The sequence below is a fragment of the Leptinotarsa decemlineata genome, unplaced genomic scaffold (assembly GCF_025532065.1).
Source record: "Leptinotarsa decemlineata unplaced genomic scaffold, Ldec_3_MD MMD2_tig00026307_RagTag_RagTag, whole genome shotgun sequence".
Lineage (NCBI taxonomy): Eukaryota > Metazoa > Arthropoda > Insecta > Coleoptera > Chrysomelidae > Leptinotarsa > Leptinotarsa decemlineata.
In genome coordinates, this window is record NW_027412681.1 from 10,112,307 (window position 1) to 10,134,709 (window position 22,403).

The 22,403-nt window shown below is 33.6% G+C and overlaps 1 protein-coding gene and 1 long non-coding RNA gene across 2 annotated transcripts in view; one reads left to right on the top strand and one right to left on the bottom strand.

Annotated features, from left to right (window-relative positions):
• The window catches only part of LOC111506945 (uncharacterized), a 36,310-nt gene that overhangs the window by 2,761 nt on the left and 11,146 nt on the right, over nt 1-22,403 (bottom strand). The window contains exons 3-7 of the mRNA XM_074181106.1: nt 22,142-22,361; nt 20,243-20,516; nt 9,158-10,018; nt 1,196-1,418; nt 922-1,141 (exon numbers count right to left, since the gene is read on the bottom strand). Of these exons, the coding sequence (XP_074037207.1) occupies nt 922-1,141; nt 1,196-1,418; nt 9,158-10,018; nt 20,243-20,516; nt 22,142-22,361 (1,798 nt within the window). The remainder of the gene's footprint in view (nt 1-921; nt 1,142-1,195; nt 1,419-9,157; nt 10,019-20,242; nt 20,517-22,141; nt 22,362-22,403) is intronic.
• Nucleotides 4,187-5,618, top strand: LOC141485028 (uncharacterized). Its single transcript, XR_012466971.1, has 3 exons — nt 4,187-4,873; nt 4,939-5,031; nt 5,321-5,618. It is a non-coding gene; the product is annotated as an uncharacterized lncRNA (long non-coding RNA).

Here is a 22,403-nt window from a genome sequence, read left to right on the forward strand (position 1 = left end):
TCAGATGATGTGCTTATCATGGGAGTTTACCCAGAGAGCAATATGAGTATGTTTAAGTAAAAAATATCATTAATATTCAGCCATTTTATCACAGACGACGTGTCAGTGATGTAATATTCCAGCAAAAAATTATCTCAGGTAATACTTGAGATTATTTCATTGAAAACCTTTATTTATAATACCCGTGATTATCATTTTCCTCTCAACAGAATCAACATATCTTCAAACAAGTTTTCAAATAATCTTGACTTATTCTATATGGATGTACATAAGATAAGGAAGGTTTGAAATGATGTTAGAGCATGATATTATATGTTCCAATTGTATTTTGTATTATTTCTAAATTGGGTTATCCCCTGTAATGAATGAATAAATAAATAAGTAAATGACCTATTTTAATCCAGGGTTTGTTTGATTCATGTATAGAATATTGATGCAAAATTGGGAAAAAATATAAATGTATATTCAGTTCACATTTCTTGTAGGTGAAAATCAATCTAGATCTAGAATGAGAAATTCATAGAAATTTCGTCCTTTCCATCTATAAAATATCTAAAAAGATATAAGTATGAAATATTCAATAAATTTCAAAGTATTTTGCATCACCACACGAAAATGTTTCCAAAGTTGAAGTCTTTGTCTGTTTTAGTTCATTTACTAAGATAATTATTGTTTTCATTATTGATACTTGAATTTACTTTCATTCATGCCTATAAAATGGTTCGATTTTTTTATTTACATCAGAGATTCAAGTTTTCCGTCACAGGCTTCATGAATACTTCTGAGAAATGCTTGTTGGAAGGTAGCTAACTGGAGGCAAAAGTGGTTTCGGAGTATCGATTTTCATTATTGAACGTTCTCTAGAATTCACTACTGTAATTGTTCAGGAAAGTATTGAATAACTGTGTGATGGGTACATACTTGGGATTATCTATAATCTCCTTAACAGCATTCAGGATTTCTTCTTTAGTGACTGTGACAAAATCCAACCCAACTGCAACTCCCAGTTGAGCCAGTCGTTTTATATTCATTTCTTGGTCGGCAATGAAAGGTATTCCCAATATGGGCACACCTCTGGAAACTGCTTCTTCTGTCGACTGCAAACCACCTTGACTGATGAACATTTTGATGTTTGGATGTGCTGAAAATATACTATTTAGAATCCCTTCAAATGAATGATATGTAATGTACTCACCCAACAGATCTTGTTGTGGAAGCCACTTCTTGATGTGCACATTCTTTGGTTTGTTGATCAAAATATCAGATTCATACTTCCACAGAACTGTATATGGTAAGTCTGAGAAAGCCTCCATTAAAGTGTCTCTCACTCTGTCAGGAATATTGACACTCTTAACATTTGAACCCAAACTGAAATAGATGACTCCTTCCTTGGCCTTATCTAAAAACTCTTTCAAATCCTAGAACAAAGAGGAGTTAATTTGAAAAAAAAGTGACAATTGCCTGAAATAAACAATAAGATCTCAAAATACCCAATCAGAAATATTGTAAAATATACTTTACTCCTTGAAATAACATAGAAAGGGAATCAACTCACGAGAAATAAGTTCGTAATACGTAGACTCAAAAAGTGGGGCACATTTTTTTTTTTTCGAAAGTACAATGACATCCCAAATCCACTAATTCAATTTTCCAAAAAATTCGTCCCATTGCATACCTTTTTCTCTTAATAGTAAAACATTTTATTTGCACTAACTTTGAATTTGAAGAAAATTAAAAATTTTCAAAAAAGATAAAGCGGGCGAAAATCAATACGTTTAATATATTGTGTCGTTCAAAATTTTCCATTCAATTGCCTACAAGGTCAACCGTTTTTCGCATTTTTTTCACTCATTTCATTTCTCTTCAACTTATGGGTAGAATTCACAAATCACACATTGAAATGCTCGATCAATTTGTAAAAAAAATCAAGGTTGACCCTTAAAGGCGGGTTGTTTCTACCAGGAGGGTTGATGCCACCTCTTCTTGTGTGGCAATTTTTGTTTACTAAAGTTACTTTTCGACTTATTGAGTGAAAGTGTCAATTTTTCAATCAATATGCCCACGACTCCAGATAATTTGTCGCGAAAAACTCAAAATTAAGTACTTTATCAATAAACAGCAATGCGGCAATGCGCATTGCTGAGCACAAGAAACACACACAGCGAGGAGAAACCAGCAAATCAGGAATAGCAGAGCATGTTTACTCATCATCATAACATCAAGTGGGCTCAAGCTGAAATCATCCACAAGAAGGAACACTGGTTTAGGAGAATATTCGAAAAGCCGCATATATGTTGTCCATCGATGCATTCAGCCAAGCTAGCGTAACATATGGAAACCTCTAATCAAGCGGAAAACGACCAACCCCCGCCAAACGGTCATCTGCCGCTAAAACCAATGAAGCGTAGTGAGGGAAGAGGGGATAGGTAAAAGCACTCGAATGACCTATAAATAGTCAGATCTCGGAGGAATAAGTCCAGTTATAACCCGAAGACCATTCTGGATACTAACAATCGAAACGTCGTGACGTAACTTGGTTTGGAATCATTTAATTTCCAGTTTCATTTATTGTTAATAATTTTTTTTTATTTTCAGCTTGTATTAACTTTTCAATTTTTTTTTATTATTTTCTTGGTTGTTGCTTGTATATTATTTCTTTGTAATTTCAGTCTGTTTGTCTAATAAAATTTTTATTTTTTGGTTAATCTTTTTAATTTCTTTCAGGGATTTGAAATCAATTTATATTATATTAGACAATGGAACTCCGAACTGATGAAATACACCACGAAACATTTTCAACCACCTTCGAAGAAACATTTTTAAAATAACAAAAAATTCCATATTCTTTTCTAAAAACCGGTGATGACGTCATACCCAAAGATATGTCATTCTGTTTGTTGAGATATGAAAGAAATAATAATCAAAATCAGAAATAAATATGTCTGACAAGATTGTTTACTTAGCGAATGATGAATTTATGTGGTATTTCAAGGGCATAGCGTCATATATCATTGTTATGGAGACAAACAATATAGGGTGAATTTCTGTCGAAACATAAGTCCCCAATGTAAAATATGTGAATATTTCATCTCAGTTTTCTTCTTGTGGTATGAAAGCGTTGCAAAAATGGATTTGAGACACACTGCACGAGTTCGACTAGAGTCGAATAATACAGATTTTACAAACATCAAAATATAGGTAAAACCTATTTGCATATTTTTAATTATAAATAATGTCAACTTTTCAATTAGGGTGAACTTGTATACTGTTACTGTACTACTACTAAATATTCATTGAAAATTATCTGAAAATGAATTGGAAAAAAAATTGACCAATAAAAAAACTGCTGCGATTTTGCTTGTTTCGTTCATGAGTGGTATCTTGGTATCTACCATAATTTTCCAGTTCGATCGAGATGTCCTTCGATTCGTAATTAAACAAACAGGTTCACATGAAAAACTCAATGATTTTTATCCACGGTAATTATAATATAATGTACCTACCCATTATACGTCTGTTTATTGGATCATTAATCACGGCAGTGAATCACTACTGTCAGATCTTTCTTGATTCATCTTATTATATTGTTTTGATACACACAATTGGTTTTTGAAATTTTATCGTGTAAACCGCAAAATATTTTCAATTCAGTTTTGTACCTACATATAGAAAAAGTAAAATGGTGAATTATCTTTGAATGTGCGTGTCATATCTATTTCTGAATATACGATTTCATACATCGAAATAGCTTTTGAAACAAAACAAACCTATCAACATTATTGTTTCTGTGCGTAGATTTTTCAGTGTTTTGATATTCTGTGTTGAATTGTGTTAAAAAACGAACTGAAAATAAATATAGAAAATGAAAATGACTTTTCTTCAATACCACCAAAAATTAAAGAAGCTGTTAAAGTTGCCTCACTGACTTTATTGCCGGAAACCAGTGAAGCGGAAATGGAAAGCAGAGACCCACACAGCACTAGATATTCATGGAATATTCCCTGTATATCATAAAACGAACGTATATTTTCCAAATATTCATAGAATATTCTTGGAATATATACATGCCTTTAGAATATTCATAGAATATGCTTGAATGAATATGGCAGGATTATTCCCGAAAGAATGTGCATAGAATGTCTATAAATGGATTATTCTCCCTTGAATATTCGAATATACCATATGGTATATTCTTAGAATATATCCCCACGGTATATTTTGGAATATTCTATACAATGGAATTTTGAATTATCTTATAATAACGTATTCAAATAATTCAATATTATTAAAAACAAAAATATTTGAAGATCTTAATCGAATGCATAACCTAATGTATATAACCCTGATAGTGTTAACCAGTTTTTGAACTCAACGCAAAGATTCTGGATGAATTGCTCCAACAGCAACTGTTGGAAACGACAAAAAAATTTGAATGGACCAATAAATGAACCAATTGCATCAATAAATTGGTTAATTCTCATCCTATTTGTCTTTTTGTATTTGAAATTATTTAATTACAAAGCGAAAAATCCTGGAAACAGAGAAATGGGGAAGTGAATAATTGGAGTAAACGTTTCTCATTGGTCAATTAAAGTGTAGCGCGCGACAGTCGAATAAGCTCTGTGAAAGCGGCTGTCCCTTAATGCATGGTACATTTGCGTTTGCGTTAAATTCGACATTTGATTCAACATGGCGGTTGACGTGGCAGGTTCGCGTGTGTAATGCATGGTGTGTTGGTGTTATTATCAAAGTATAATTCTGTCACGTTCAGTGTACCATTTATAATTTGGGGTTGTCCAATTTGCAGTACAGCGAATAGTTTGATTTTGGATCTTCAAACAGGAGAGTTGCATTTATTCAGTCTTCAAGAAAAGTAAGTAAAATGCAATAGTATTGATAGTAAAGTCATGGTGATTAACCTACTATACCTCATTTTAGGTTTGAGGAGAGTTGGTGTGTGGGATTTGTTGGTTTGACTAAGTACATGTTTGAAATAGAGTGATTTCAGTTGTGTATCTTCAATAGAGAAAAGTAAGTGAATGACACATTCTTTTGTATCATTTATTTTCATAATTTTCAAGATAGTATCAATTTGCCCAAAAGGAAACAGAGTGGTACCTGGTACAGGCAGGTGCGCCAAGGAACTGAAAACGTAATAATTATTTTTTCAACAAGACAATGCAAGTTGCTCTCCAAGTCATAAAATGTTGTAAATGTTCATGAGTAATCTATACGAAAAATATCTATTTGATTTTTATTCCAGTTTTATTGTGCCACTCTCAAATAGTGATAATGAACGTTAATGTACATTTTGTTCCAGGTATTACTATTGAAACACTGGCTGATGCATTGTTGGACAAATATAAGGAAAACTATTCTGGTGAGCAAAGTTTGAATAACTTTAAGTAAGTGAAATTCATTGAAGAACCCATCAGACCACTCATTTTAAATACTTCATTTGTGGGTTTATTTTTCTAAGTGAGAAACCCAACCTAACCTATTTCTTGATGTAATACACTTTTTCTTTTTCAATGAAATGATATATTTATTATTTTTTAATTAGTGCTGATGAATTCACAGAATTGTTATTTCAGTACATTTTTTGGTATACATTTGTTTGAGAGTAGGAACATCCTAATTTGAATACATTTCTAATATTTGTAATATGACAGTATTCAGGAATATTTCATTCAGTGAATAAATATTTTGAATTAGATTTTTTATTTTTAATATTGGTTGAAACGTCAAATATTTCAGTGTATATTGTTTTTAAAATATATTTGTTTATGAATATTATGTGTTTTATTACTTGTGTGAATCTTGTATCAAAATGCAATATATACATGCCTAATAGCGGTTACTCGTCACATTCTTGGAATATTCCAAATATGCCTAGAATATTCATAAAATATATTTAAAGAATATTCTATGGTGTTTCTCTTTTGTATATTCCTACAATAAACTAAGAATATCCTGAATATTTTATGAATATTCCTCAGGTTCTATTCCTGGAATATTCTTAATAGAATATACCTTAGATATCCTAAGAATATTATAAGATATTCCAAGAATATTCCCAAGGAATATTCTTAAAATATATCAAAGGTTCGCCAGAAGCACTTCCAGGGAATATTCTCCAGAAGATATATATATATCCATGGCATATTCATAGCATAATACAATATCCTTAAATGTATATTCATGAAATATACCTGGAATATCTATTGCTATGTGGGGATAAGTGAAAGTACTCGAATGGCCCATAAATAGTCATCTCTTGGAGGAATTAGTCCGCTCAAAACCGTTCTGATGCCCATAATACTGAACTCCTGCACTGCCTGGGGCCAGTGCGCACAAATATACAGGAAAAAGATACAGTCGTTCATGAACGCGAGCGTAAGGGCCGCCGTGAACGCAACGTACTATATCCCCAACAGATTTATATACAGAGACTTAGACCTGGACACGCAATATGTGGACGTGTATATGAGAGAACACGCAGAAAGCGTGTTCAACAGAATCAGATGGCACAACAACCCAGCGCTACGGGATCTACACGATGCGTTGAATATGGATGACCCCAGATTCCGAGAAAGGGACAAACACCCAAGGCCGACAAAAAAGAATCTACGACCGCCCCTACGAGTCGCCGTCAGGCGACTCCGGTGAGCATATCAATCAGACTTTCTTTCAGCAAGTTCACCGCAGAATAACTCGACCGCGATTCAAATATCCTTGGATTCACTGAGGAATGCCCGACGCAAGCAACAGCCGCCGGTTAGTTTTTGGGAGCCTCCATGCAAGAATTCAGTTAGGAATAGTCACGACAAAATAATTCAACCGATCAGAAAGAATAGCACCTGAAGGATGGCTTTCGACCAAAAGAGGTCAGATGTCAATCTTGCTGAAGTGCCCATCAGTAAGTTGAGGACCGCTCGGAGAGCAGGGGTGGATGGAGTGGGGTAGTAGGCTCGCCTCGCTAACTAGCTGGGGGGGGGGAGCTTCTACTTCAGGGCACTCAACCCGGGAGGGGGAATTAGTCCAGTCATCACCCGAAGACGATTGTGGATACTAACAATCGAAACATCGTGAAGTTACTTGGCTTGAAATTTCTCAACTTTTTTATTTTAATTTTTTGTTCAATTGTTCTATTTTCACTTGTATTTCATTTCACCATTATTTCATCTCAGGTTTTTTGCTTAATATACTTGTTCTTTCGGCTATTCATTTTCAATTCTTCTTTTTTAGTTCTTTCAGGGATTTCAAATCATTTTATATAATATCAGACAATGAAAGTCTGAACTAATGAAATTCATTGTTAGTATACTTTACTAAATTGTCCGCAAAATATAAATTTTCAACACTATGGACCTCTCATTCAATGCTTAGAAGTACGATCACCTTACATCAAGGTATGATTTCAAAAGATTATAAAAAAAACTGAAACGAAAAACAGAAGGTTTTCAGCCTGAAAAGGCGAAAACTTTTTCTACCAAAGATATCAAATTTTTTTTAACTGAAGCATCTGACGATGCATTCCTAGTAGCAAAGGTAAGATATCAGGTAAATCTATCACATAGTTATTTAATTACATTCTGTAATGCAAGGTTGCTTAAAATGACAATAATGGGTGCTTATAGAAATAATGAGTTGTTCAAAATAAAATAACCTATTCACAAGATCTTGGAACAGCTTTTTTTTGTTAATGTGCCAAAAATCAAAACCAAAACTCGCCGAAAATTCACTGTTACGAATAACTTCCACAAAATATACATGACATATATACGTCTTCGACCAAGTCATGTAACTAGTGACACTTTCCTTTAAAATTACCAAAATAGTAAATGTACAACTCAGAAAATTAGGATAAACAAATTCACGAAAATGGGGAAGGATCGCTGCTTTCCTCGAATTAACGAATCCAGAACGATATTCTGGTCAGTTTCCACAGATCTTCTACAACAGTACTAGTTGACGCAGGCGGGAATATTACTGCCCTCAAAAGACATGGTGGATGGAAGTCTACAGCTATGGCAAAACGCTACATAAACGAATCCGTCAAAAATAAAACCAATACGGCCAACAAAATATAATCTTCAATTCAACCAAAAGTAAACCAAACGGATCAATGTACATACAATTCAAATGTTTTGATAAGTCACCAAAACATTAGTTTTGATGATGATTCTATTCCTGCAATTAACTTGATCAACTGTTCAAATATAACAATTATTAATAACTATAAATGAATATCTTGTAAACATAAATATAAATATTGTGTTAATTATTTTGAGATATTTCACGATTATTATAATTTTCGATAACTATGTACTGCCTATAGGTGAACAATAATGTATTGTATGAAATATTTGTTAGAATAGTATAATAATGTTTCTTAAAATATGTATGTGATATAAAAAAATTTCCAACAAAAAAACTTCAACAAGAATTTTTATTAGACGTGGATAAAGTATAGTATTCTACTTGCATATAATGGCTGTTATTCTCTCGGTGATTTAGTTCACTCGCCTGCGGCTCGTAGCCATGAACTTCACCTCATAAATAATAGCCATCATTATACACTCGTTGAATAACATTCTATTAAAATTGGTACCTAGTTTTTTCTTTTATAGAGCTATCCTTTGATAGCTTTAGAAAATATTATCATTGTTAAGATTGGAAACTATTGATTTTCATTCATTTATATGTGATCAAACATTTAAAAAGTTGAAAACAAAATATAGCATTGAAATATTTCAATTGATTATGTAATCCAATTTTTTTCAAGACAATCTGATTTTAATAGTAATGATTTGCAAGAAAAAACGTTTTTCGCCACAATCATTATTTTCTATTAAGGCTAACTGAAATTATGTGAAATGGCAAATACGAATTAGACTGTAAGGGAAAGTTGATTTCCTTTAATGAACGACACTGTATGATTCATTATTTTCTCTGTGGCCCCATTCTGATATCCGAGCAGATAAAGGAGCAGCAATCAATTCAAATTGATACTGTTGTTTCATATGATTCATTCTAGAAGCTAAATTTTTTTGATCGCTAGATTGCAATCAGAATAGTTTTTGGAAAAGATTTGGAAAATATCCTTCTAAAATAGTATATTCTTAATATATTGGAAAAAAAATTACTGTTTTACCTGAGGAAGTGGTTTAACAGGCTTGATGTGCAGTTGTTCCAAACTGATAACAGTCGGTACCGTAGGTCTTGGGGTATAAAGAAATGGATTGGTGGTCAAGAGAAGCAAACTCATATTCTTCTCAATATCTCCTATATACGGCAAATCTTTCCCCAAGTACTTCTTAGCAATGGCGTCGCATTTAGGTAATGCTATGAACGTACGATAAAACCTGGCCCAAAAGTAGTACAGAGTACTTTTTACTCGTTCTGGAAGCGTCATCTGACCGTGGTAGGGAAGAAACATTTCTGAGTATAAAGATGGGGGATGGGGATTGCCCATTGCGAAGTGACTGCCGATGTAGCCTCCCATCGAAGATACTCCTATGAGTGGAACCCCAAACTTCGCTGATAGGCTGTACAAAACCGGAGTAACGTACGTCTGTGCTATAACCACGTCGAACTGTTGCTGACTGTTGTTGTAAAGTTTGATGAACTCCTTGTTGCTGAGAACAGCTTCGGCCATTTCATTATTCAGGGCAAATATCTTCGGAATCTTGCTCTGGACATAGTTCTCCTTGTTCATGAAAAACTGGAATCCATGCCTCTCGAAGATTTCCTTGTTTGGATCGCTAACGTCAATCTCGGTAAGGTTCACCAAAGAATCGTCATTCAGTGGAAAAGGTGTCACTACGGTAACGTTGTGTCCCCTCAAGGACAGTTCTCTCCATAACGATCGGAACACACTATGGTGACTGACCGCCGGAACTTGGAAAACACCCAGTATACGAGCACCACTAGAAATGCTCAGTAACCCAAAGACCAAGATAAGAACCAAGTTCATCTTCACCCGATCGACTGAGACTGTTGACTTCGGTTTAATTTATTGATGCAATCTAATATCAAGATCAACTGGGTCGGTTTACATAATACGAGTTATTTACGATGCTAGAGGCGTTCATAGTACAAGGAAATTGCGTAGAATATTGGCGAGTCAAATACCATTCCACAATAATGTGTGGGATAGTGAAGGATGAATCCAATAATCTGTTTAAAATCTGTTTTTCCGTTAATCAGCTGTCGCACCCCTACGAACAACAGCCCTCAGAAGTCGAAACTTGTGCGAGCTAAGGATTAACGAGGTCTTACTTTTTAACGTGTGATTCCTAACACGAATTTAAATCTAATATATAAAAATGGATGTTTGTTGGTTGGTTGGTTGGAAAGTGATAAACTTCTACATCACTCAACCGATCGTGATGAAACTTGACATTCGAACATTCAAACATTTATTGCACAATTAATTTTTTTGTGTATATAAGTTACTTACTTCATTTAAATTTTCATTATAATTATAGTGTTCGTTTCGTATGCTAATATTGCTACCATTTTTTTTTCTGCTCATCAAAACACATATAATATAATTTTGTTGTATATATGTTTCAGATAATCATAAAAAGTTTTCTTATTCGAAGTTCATTGTAGAAAACGCTCATAGCAATGGAAAAATATGAATAGGTACCTAAAAATGAAAAAAAAAATCTCGAGAAACTCTACGGTGCATAGGGAGACGTGAAAGTTGCTATTGTGTTTTTATTCAATTCAGTCATCGTCCATAGATATTAGAATATCTATGGACGATGACTCAGTCAACCAATTTCCAGGGCCGTAATTTAAAAGGGAATAATTCACACAATTATAATCGAATATTACTGAAAAATCACGAAATATAAAGTTGAATTTAATTTCTCAGTATGAAGTTAACGTCTAAGATCCAAAAACTACAACAAAAGATACAGGTCCGTATTTAAAAATTCAAAGATGGGGGTCGCCCAAGTCAGATGACACCCTGTATAAAAGATACATGGATATATTCTGAGAGCCCACACCGAGTGCCAGTAGCAAAATGTGGACAGATTTTCAATATGTCAGCGAATAAAGAAGATATAGGCAAAAAAATAATTTGGGATTTTTTGTTTTTTCTGTATATCTCCAGAACAAAAAGAGCTATATTTGATTTCTTCACATCATTGAATAGATCTCTAAAATACGCAACTTTGCCTCAATTTAACCGACACTCTATCTCTCATCGTTTACGAGATCCCCATGTACAGTAATGAATTTGAATAGCCCTGTATATAGTTATCTGAAATTACGGCAAAATTGAATAAATAGTACATTCATACCATTTTTCCCAACGAATATTTGATGTGGATCCTTGAATTGACCTTTTCATTCATGATAAGCGCGCACAATCGCAAGACAAGCAGACAAACCAACAAACAATTCTAAAGTCATTGTTTCGGGGTCTATTGCGTGATTTAAATACCCTAATAATAGATAGTTCCAACTATTTTTCATGTACAGAATGCTATCAGTTATATTTCAATATGTTTTGTTGTTTTTATGAAGTTACTTTGTGTCTGATCTATGAAAATCAATGATTTGTTCGATTGACGACTCATTTATTTTGTAGAAATTCACATTGATATTCATATTGAAATAAAAAAAACAACTTTTGTCTGGGTATGTTAAACCATTTTCAAATAAAGAATCCTCTATAACTGAACCACTGGAGACCTATTACCTTACTAAATAACGATTATAAAGTGTTTATGAAAATTTTGGCTGAAAGATTTGAGCATGTTATAGCAAACAGTTTAGGTAACGAAGAGAATTGGGGGACAGTATAATCAATTCTCAATAATCTGCTTTTGATAAGGAATTTAATACTACATGCGAAGAAAGACAAACAGTTCCAGGGGGTCATAATTAATATAACTTTAACTAGGCTTTTGATAGGGTAAACCACTCCTATCTTTGGAAATTTATGTCTGCGATGGGATTCAAAAATAACATTATTCAGACAATAAGAAATATTTATAGCACTGCAAATTCCTCAGTATCTCTCAAAAAATTTTGACATTAGGAGCTCCATAAGACAAGGTTGCCCTTATCGATGATATTATTTAGCATTTCAATTCAATTGAACCTTTCTTAAGAATATGTAATTTCTCATTAGGAGGCGGAGAGCAAAAAATAGCAGCCTATGCGGACGATGTGACTGACGGTTTTCTTTTCGAATCGTAATGACATAAAAAGTTTGAACGGAATTATGAAAATATATTGTGCTGCGTCTAATGCAAAAGTGAATTCTGATAAATCATATATACGACCTGTTGATAAATGTGAAAAAAATGTACAAATTTTTCAGGTTAAATCAGAGATTAAAATTTTGGGAATGAGATTATGTGCAAACTTTAGGGACATGATCAGAATAAACTGGAACCTAATTATACCAAATATTCACAAAATTTTACAAGTCAATTACTCACGTAATCTAGATTTAATAAAAATAAATATTATTTATTGATTTATATGTACTCTCTAAAGCATGGTAAATTGCACAAATATTACCAGTTTCCAAACAACAGAACCAGAAAATTTAATTAATTATAGGGAATTACATGTTGTTGATAGCCAACTAATTTCTTCTGGAAATATTTTCTTTTTCAAATTGAATGGAAGTCCTTTGACTGGGATTAGCTAACCGTATATGTTCTGTCATCGTGACAAGAGCAGATTTGTCTCTTTCGGTGACATGTTATGAAAGAAATTAGTGCTTCGTCTTATGATGTTGATTACACTTTTTCCTTTCTTTGGAAGTTCTCTACTTTTTTTTTCAATGATGGATTGAACCAATATTGTTGATTAAACTGAAATTATATTTTCATTCATACTTCTATATATTTTATTACGGCACTCGAGAAATAAAATGTGCTATCGTTAATCGATCACCTCTATCAATGAACAACTTTGTTCTTAGAATGTAACCAACTTACGCATTTTCTATGCGAACTGCCAAACATAGAATCTGTTCTCGATTCATGACATCAGAAGCGACCTCTGTTGTCAGAATCCAAAAGCAGTATGCTTTTGCATGTTTTTGCTTTGGTTTTCTCAACGTGAGAAATAAGATTGCCCCAACTTTGTACACATATTGATAGATGGAGCAAGAATTGAAATCTGACGCTCGTGTTTTATTCAGATCTTTATTTTTAAATCATAATGTGAAAAATATTGCAGTTGATATCAATTTATTCCCAAATATAAATGATATTGCATATTGAAGTATCAATTTGACATTGCCAATCAGTGTCACTTTTTAGTGTATTCAGCACCTCTGTGAATGGGAGGATTCTTTATTATTTCTTTATCAAGAATGCCGTATGTCCACAGTTTTTGACAAAATATTCTACATGAAGAAGGGTTCCAAGTAATCATGCCAGAGTTTTTTCAAGCATCGTGAATAGTCGTAATAATTCGAGACAAGGATGTGCATATTCGAGCGCACGTTGTCAATGTAAGGATACCTTTCAGAAATTCATTATCTAACATCACGGTACATTCGGTATTAACTGAGAGTGAGAGAATTTCAAGAATGCAAACACACCAGTACATCAAAGAAAGGAACATACTCGTCTCAAGCAACTGGCACTGCAATGTATGCATTCATCCACAAAGTCACTGAGATATTTCTACCCGCTATGCCCCTTGAAGGAGCCGCTAAGGAGCCATTAGAATAGTGACTTGCCACAAAAAACTTCAAAAGAGGCGGCCATGGTCTGCCGCGGTCTATAGGTTTTGATACCTGACGTTTCTTCTGCTACTGCGACATACATTATCAAAAGCGATGTGGCAACGATGGGAGTGATCTGCCTTGCTGCGATGCGTAAACTGAAAACCTGAACAAACCTCGACAAACCTGAAGTTACAGCCGTATTCAAGCCCACAAGAGCGATAGAGAAGTTTCAGGTCAGCAGAAGAATTCTGGAATTCATTGAGTACCCCAAGAGTATGCAGAATATCGTGCAGCTATGGTTCGTTTTTGACTGAGTATGAAATAAGTTGCCGTTATGGTCGAACAAATAAATTAGCAGTTGCAGAACATGCCCTCTCAGGGGAGAGCCATGATATTGCCTTTGAACTCACGGAAGTTGTTGATAAGATCAGAGATTACTATTCGAGACCATTCAGAGAGGCCATATAAATGAATAAACATTAGACTGACTTTAATTGTAAGGAAGTGAGCTCAAACATCAACAAGAGATGGATACCGGCACTTCATAACAGAAAGATTCCTCCTATAATTGAAGAAGGGTCAGACCAATCAGGTACATGAAATGAATATTACTGGAGTTTTTTCCCAACACCAAATAGTTATGTTTAACACCTCGGCACGTATTTCGATCACCAAGTGATCATCTACAAAGATGAATATTAAACTAGAAACTAACGCGAAGCTCGCTATTCATGCTATATAGATATCCCATACAGGTAAACCATCCAGGTGTACCACCCTTACAGTTATACAAAACTAAATTAATTTCACAATTTTGCCTCATATATTATTTTACAATATATGTTTAACTGTTATAGCTGTATATAAAACCATTTTCAGTTATATAAAAATTAATTTCACAATATTGCCTATCTAAATTTATTTTTGTAATGTGTCCTTATGTAGTAATCAGTAAACCCAACAATATTATTTTAACAAGCTATATAGTATGCTCTTTGGTATAGGTCCGTCATCGTTATTCATAATATCATTGTGTTTATTTATTTTTACACTCTAATTGGCATCTAGTTGCCTGTTGTTGTTAACTTGTCTAACTAATCTTAATGAACTGAAGTTTATGGAATGGTTTTGTTGCAAAATATGATGGGCGACTGCTGATTTTTCAGGTCTTCCATATTTTGAGTGTGCTATGTGTTCCTTATATCTTACTCTAATATATATTTTTGTCTGTACATAATATTTTGCATCGCAGTCCTTACATTCAATTTCGTAAATTCCAGACTTTTCCGAATTCTCGACTTCGTCTTTTGGACTTTCCAAAAGGCTTTGTAGTGTATGACTTGTTTTAAAAACCACCTTCATACCTAGTTCATTGAAAATATTTCCAAAGTTCTTCGTATATTGGTGGTATGGAACTGAGATGTATTTATCTTGGTTTTTGTCCTTTCTGAAAGTAGAGATTTCGTTCATTCTCAACCTAAACTTCTTCTTCGTTATTATGTCATCTGCAATACCCCTTGAGAAACCGTTAGTGGCTGCTATTTCCTGTATTGTACGTCTTTCTTTTGTGAACCTATCATGTGTTAGAGGGAAAGTCAAAAGACGATGCACTAAAAAATTCAACCCAGCACGTTTGTGCTGTCCACAGTGATACATGCTTGTTTCTTTTCTACATATATCATTTTCTAACCCTCCATATTGGCTCCTCATTACCAAAACTTCAAGATATGGTAGTTGTCCCTCATTTTCTAACTCATACGTGAATTTTATTGATGGACATCTATTATTCAAAATGGAAACAAAGTCCTCAATATTCGATTTTTTAGTATCGAATATCGCGGAAATATCATCCACATACTTTAGCCAAATCCTAGTGATATCCTGAAAAATCAGCAGTCGCCCATCATATTTTGCAACAAAACCATTCCATAGACTTCAGTTCTTTAAGATTAGTTAGACAAGTTAATAACAACAGTCAACTAGATGCCTATGAGAGTGTAGAAATAAGTAAACACAATAATATTATGAATAGGTAACGATGACGGACCTATACCAAAGAGCATACTGTATAGCTTGTTAAAATAAAATACTATTGTTGGGTTTACTGATTACTACATAAGGACACATTACAAAAATAAATTTAGATAGGTAATATTGTGAAATTAATTTTTATATACCTGAAAATTGTTTCATATACAGCTATAACAGTTAAACATATAATATTGTAAAATAATTGGCGTGAAGTTATCCACAGATTTCTGGCCACACATGCCGACGTAGAGGGAAATAAAAATCTGTGGTTGAGATACAAAATTATTAGCACCCGTACTAATATCTGTGGCTGGAAATACCTATTCACTATAGGTTGAACGTGAAATTATTGAGACTATTTGGTGTTTAACATTTTTATAGAGTCTTGAGTAGATTGAGGCGTTGATAATCCTTTCCTCATCAACAATACAGATTAAGGGAAAAATAAAATTGAAAATATTAGACTTACTTTCCAATACCCCATATAGAAATGATATCCGATGATGTGCGTCCATCAAAATCACACAACTTCCATAGTTTCTTGAGAAGATTAACTTGGTGATAACAGTTTTCTTGTTATCTAAACAGATTTCGAAAAAGAAATTGTTGAAACAATCAGACTCATTTTTTGAGATTCCTTGTATTCATGAAAATCACACAACTCTTATAGAATTTTGAATAGATCAACACAGTGAAAACCGTTTTTTTGTTACCCATACGGAATTCGAGAATAAAATTGTTGAAACGATCGAACTAACTTTTTCAACCCCTTGTAGAATTGAAACCAGATGATGTGCGTGCATAAAAATCGCATAAGTCTTATGGAATCTTGGGTAGATTGACGTAGTGATAACAATTTTCTTGTCACCCGAAGAGATTTCGAAAACAAAAATGTTGAAACAATCAGACACATTTTTTGAGATTCCTTGTAGAATTGGAACCAGAAGATGTGCGTTCATGAAAATTACACAACTGTTATAGAATCTTAGTAAGATCGATATAGTGTAAACCGTTCTCTTGTCACCCATACAGATTTCCAGGCAAAAATATTGAAATAATCAGACTCACTTTTTAAAACACCCTGTAGAATTGGAACTAGATGATGTGCGTTCATGAAAATTACACAACTGTTATAGAATCTTAGTTAGATTGATATAGTGTAAACCGTTTTCTTGTCACCCATACAGATTTCCAGGAAAAAATATTGAAACAATCAGATTCACTTTTTAAAACACCTTGTAGAATTGGAACTAGAAGATGTGCGTTCATGAAAATTACACAACTGTTAAAGAATCTTAGTTAGATTGATATAGTGTAAACCGTTTTCTTGTCACCCATACAGATTTCCAGGAAAAAATATTGAAACAATCAGACTCACTTTTTAAAACACCTTGAAAAATTGGAACTAGAAGATGTGCGTTCATGAAAATTACACAACTGTTATAGAATCTTAGTAAGATCGATATAGTGTAAACCGTTTTCTTCTCACCCATACAGATTTTCAGGAAAAAATATTGAAACAATCAGACTCACTATTCAAAACACTTTGTTGAATTGGAACCAGAAGATGTGCGTTCATGAAAATTACACATCTGTTATAGAATCTCAGGTTGATCGATATAGTGAAAACTGTTTTCTTGTCACCCATACAGATTTCGAAAAAAAAGTGTTGCAACAAACAGACTCATTTTTTGAGATTCCTTGTAGAATTGGAACCAGAAGATGTACGTTCATGAAAACTACATAACTGTTATAGAATCTTGGGTAGATCGATAAAGTGAAAAATGTTTTCTTGTCACCCATGAAGATTTCGATAAAAAAAATTATGCAACAATCAGACTCATTTTTTGAGATTCCTTGTAGAATTGGAATCAGAAGATGTGTGACAAGAAAACGGTTTCCACTGTATCGATCTACCCAAGATTCTATAACAGTTGTGTAATTTTCATGGACGCACATCTTCTGTATCCAATTCTACAAGGAATCTCAAAAAATGAGTCTGTTTGTTGCAACAATTTTTTCATCGAAATCTGTATGGGTGACAAAAAAACAGTTTCTACTATATCGATCCACCCAAGATTCTTCAATAGTTGTGTAATTTTCATGAACGCACATCTTCTAGTTAAAATTCTACAAGGTGTTTTAAAAAGTGAGTCTGATTGTTTCAATATTTTTTCCCGGAAATCTGTGTGGGTGACAAGGAAACGGTTTTCACTATATCGATCTACCCAAGATTTTATAACAGTTATGTGATTTTCATGAACGCACATCTTCTAGTTAAAATTCTACAAGGTGTTTTAAGAAGTGAGTCTGATTATTTCAATATTTTTTCCTGGAAATCTGTATGGGTGACAAGAAAACGGTTTTCACTATATCGATCTACCCAAGATTTTATAACAGTTATGTGATTTTCATGAACGCACATCTTCTAGTTAAAATTCTACAAGGTGTTTTAAAATATTTTTTCCTGGAAATCTGTATGGGTGATAAGAAAATGGTTTACAGTATGTCGATCTAACTAAGATTCTATAACAGTTATGTAATTTTCATGAACGCACATCTTCTGGTTCTAATTCTACAAGGAATCTCAAAAAATGAGTCTGGTTGTTGCAACAATTTTTTTCTCGAAATCTGTATGGGTGACAAGAAAACAATTTTCACTCTATCGATCTACCCAAGATTCTATAACAGTTATGTAATTTTCATGAACGCACATCTTCTGGTTCTAAAAATGAGTCTGTTGCAACAATTTTCTTCTCGAAAACTGTATGGGTGACATGAAAACAGTTTTCACTATATAGATCTACCTGAAATTCTATAACAGTTGTGTAATTTTCATGAACGCACATCTTCTAGTTCCAATTCTACAAGGTGTTTTAAAAAGTGAGTCTGATTGTTTCAATATTTTTTCCTGGAAATCTGTATGGGTGACAAGAAAACGGTTTTCACTATATCGATCTACCCAAGATTCTATAACAATTATGTAGTTTTCATGAACGCACATCTTCTGGTTCCAATTCTACAAGGAATCTCAAAAAATGAGTCTGATTGTTTCAACATTTTTGTTTTTGAAATCTCTTCGGGTCACAAGAAAATTGTTATCACTACGTCAATCTACCCAAGATTCCATAAGACTTATGCGATTTTTATGCACGCACATCATCTGGTTTCAATTCTACAAGGGGTTGAAAAAGTTAGTTTGATCGTTTCAACAATTTCATTCTCGAATTCCGTATGGGTAACAAAAAAAACGGTTTTCACTGTGTTGATCTATTCAAAATTCTATAAGAGTTTTGTGATTTTCATGAATACAAGGAATCTCAAAAAATGAGTCTGATTGTTTCAACAATTTCTTTTTCGAAATCTGTTTAGATAACAAGAAAACTGTTATCACCAAGTTAATCTTCTCAAGAAACTATGGAAGTTGTGTGATTTTGATGGACGCACATCATCGGATATCATTTCTATATGGGTTATTGGAAAGTAAGTCTAATATTTTCAATTTTATTTTTCCCTTAATCTGTATTGTTGATGAGAAAAGGATTATCAACGCCTCAATCTACTCAAGACTCTATAAAAATGTTAAACACCAAATAGTCTCAATAATTTCACGTTCAACCTATAGTGAATAGGTATTTCCAGCCACAGATATTAGTACGGGTGCTAATAATTTTGTATCCCAACCACAGATTTTTATTTTCCTCTACGTCGGCATGTGTGGCCAGAAATCTGTGGATAACTTCACGCCAATTGTAAAATAATAGATAAGGCAAAATTGTAAAATTAATTCAGGTTGGTATACCTGTATGGGTGGTAAATCTGGATGGTTTACCTGTATGGTATATCTATACAGCATAAATAGCGTTAGCTTCGCGTTAATTTCTAGTTTAATCTTCCTCTTTGAGGATGATCACTTGGTGATCGAAACACGTGTCGAGGTGTTAGAAATAACGATTTGGTGTTGAGAAAAAACTCCAGTAATATTCATTACTACACCAAAGGTTCCAAACAGTGTATGATAAGTACAGGTACAAGAGCTTTAAAAATACAAAGGCATCAAATTGCGCAGCAAGGTGAATCCCTTTGACCATTACCGCATAGCCTTTTATAACATCTGCCGCAGTAACAGACGAAACGTCAGACATAAAAACCTGCAGGCTACGGCTAATAAACTCGGAAACATGGTACAATTTCAAAGATCTTTATCACCTCTGTTTTTTTTAGTCCGTGAAAGGGGAAAAATTATCACTAAAACTTCAGTCAGAAAATTCACATCAATTCATTATACTCTAAGCTCTAAGAAAACTATATTTTCTGAAAATTTTGTTGTTTTTCAATCAATCATTGAATTTTGAACTTTTTTTCATTAGAGCAAAACCTAATAAAAAATTTGACTATCACAGTTACTAAAAATATAACATCACATCATCAATTCATTATACTCTAAGCTCTAAGGAAACTATATTATCTGGAAATTTTGTTGTTTTTCAATCATTGAATTTTGAACTTTTTTTCATTAGAGCAAAACCTAATAAAAAATTTGACTATCACAGTTACTAAAAATATAAATATAACCAAAGCTGAGCTCAACACAGCAATCACATCTAATAATAAATATTCTATCCAGGAGACATCAGCGGTGGGACTTCTAAGATGTTTCGTCCCTTTATGCCTGATGACGTACTCGATCCACCACATTGCCCTATCCATAGAAGTCATTGGCTGGTCCACCCATAGTGATTGTAGTTTCTTCATATTTTGTCTGTACCTGCAATCACATAAAGTTTTTACTTCTTGTAAGATGGAATCTGAGCATATTTCGAGGAATCTCAGAGAAAAAGGGAGAATTGTATTTGGTATTTATATTGTTCTAGTCACGATTTATTCAAGAAGAATCAGATGGCGCCAAGCTATTCATCATAAGTTGAAAAATACAACTTTTTTAAACATGAAACCAAGAATACTGCATCCTACTTCTAGTTCTGTATCACAAATTTATGCAAACCATAGTTATGGTTTACATAAATTGCATAATTGTGGTGGATGAAAACGTTTCATTTCATTTTCATTATTTTTAAATTAGAGAATGGACGGTAGCCGGACGGTTCGACGTTGGTGGCTTATTCTCTCACTCAAATCAACCGCCGTGTTGGTCGCTGGTTCAAGCCCCAGGCTGAACGATCGATTTTCACGTGCTATCGTCCAACCCGTGTTAGGAATCACACGTTAAAAGGTAAGACCTCGTTAGTCCTTGGCTCGCACAAGTTTCGACTTCTGAGGGTTGTCGTTCGTAGGGGTGCGATTGCTGGTTAACGGAAAAACAGATTTTAAACAGACACACAGACAGAAGTTCTTATTCACAGAAGTAATTCCGAATATAATACTTCTGTACAATATCCACCATCTTCATGTCTATAAAATCCAGTGACCGATTCTTGAAAGAAGAATTAGTTCATTAGTCCGAAGCATTGAGCCTTTCATCATCCTTGTGAAAAAAATACGTCCGAGAAAGAGTATTCACAATACAATTCAATTCCTCATTTTTTGAATACACTGACCCAAAACTTGGTGAAAACATAAACTTCTGTACGGTCTTAAAATCTTGCTATCAAAATTATTATTTTTTCAAGTGAATTGTGAATCTTGAATTTGCAATATTTAGCCTAGAGTTGCCAGCTTTAAAATTTGTACAACAAAGCAGATCGTTTTATAGCATTACTTTTATTTTTATGTGTCGTTAACTAATATTATTTAAGTTAATTAATTTTTCATTATTCCCAAGGGTTTCCTAATCGTGGTTTTCCAGTTGGTCTTCTAATGTACGGGTCTTTTCTAATCCACTTATCCTCATAAAATTCAATATTCTCGAATATATTTTCTCAAGCAACCCGTATATTCAAGTCTATCACGTGAATATTGTAAGCTACAAATAGCTAGATTTTCAATTCCTTAATTGTTACTTATATCCCTTATCTTAGGAATTACCCGCTATTATGACCTTTCCTTCCTATGTTAATCCAAACCTCTGTCTATCCCTACAATGACCAATCTGACCCCCTTCTCTAACTACCAATGTGAAACATTGCATTTTTGTAAAATTCATCATTACGTTTCAAACCTTGTAAGAGTACAGTAAGAATTAAATTTTGTCTTGTCTACAGTATATCTAGCCAGTTATTTTTGTCATCCTATCTTTTTGTGTGCATTAAGCATTCATTCTTACGATAAAATAATCGTGGGTCAAAACAACTTCTGAGAATTACTTGCGGAGGGGCAGCTAACTGGCGGTGGAAATGATTTTGAAAAGATTCTCACCATGATTATTGATTGAACCATACTTAACCAGTTTAGTTAATAGTGGGAACTTAATATTCATGACTGTAATAATCATACTTGGGATTATCTATAATCTCCCTAACAGCATCCACGATTTCTTCTTTAGTGACTGTAACAAAATCCACCCCAACTGCCACTTCCAATTGAATCAGTCGTTTCATATTCATTTCTTGGTCACAAATGAAAGGTATTCCCAATATTGGAACACCTCGAGAAATTGCTTCTTCTGACGATTGCAAACCACCTTGACTGATGAACACTTTGATATTTGGATGTGCTGAAAAATGAATTTGTTGAGTCTCATCAAACGATTGAAAGT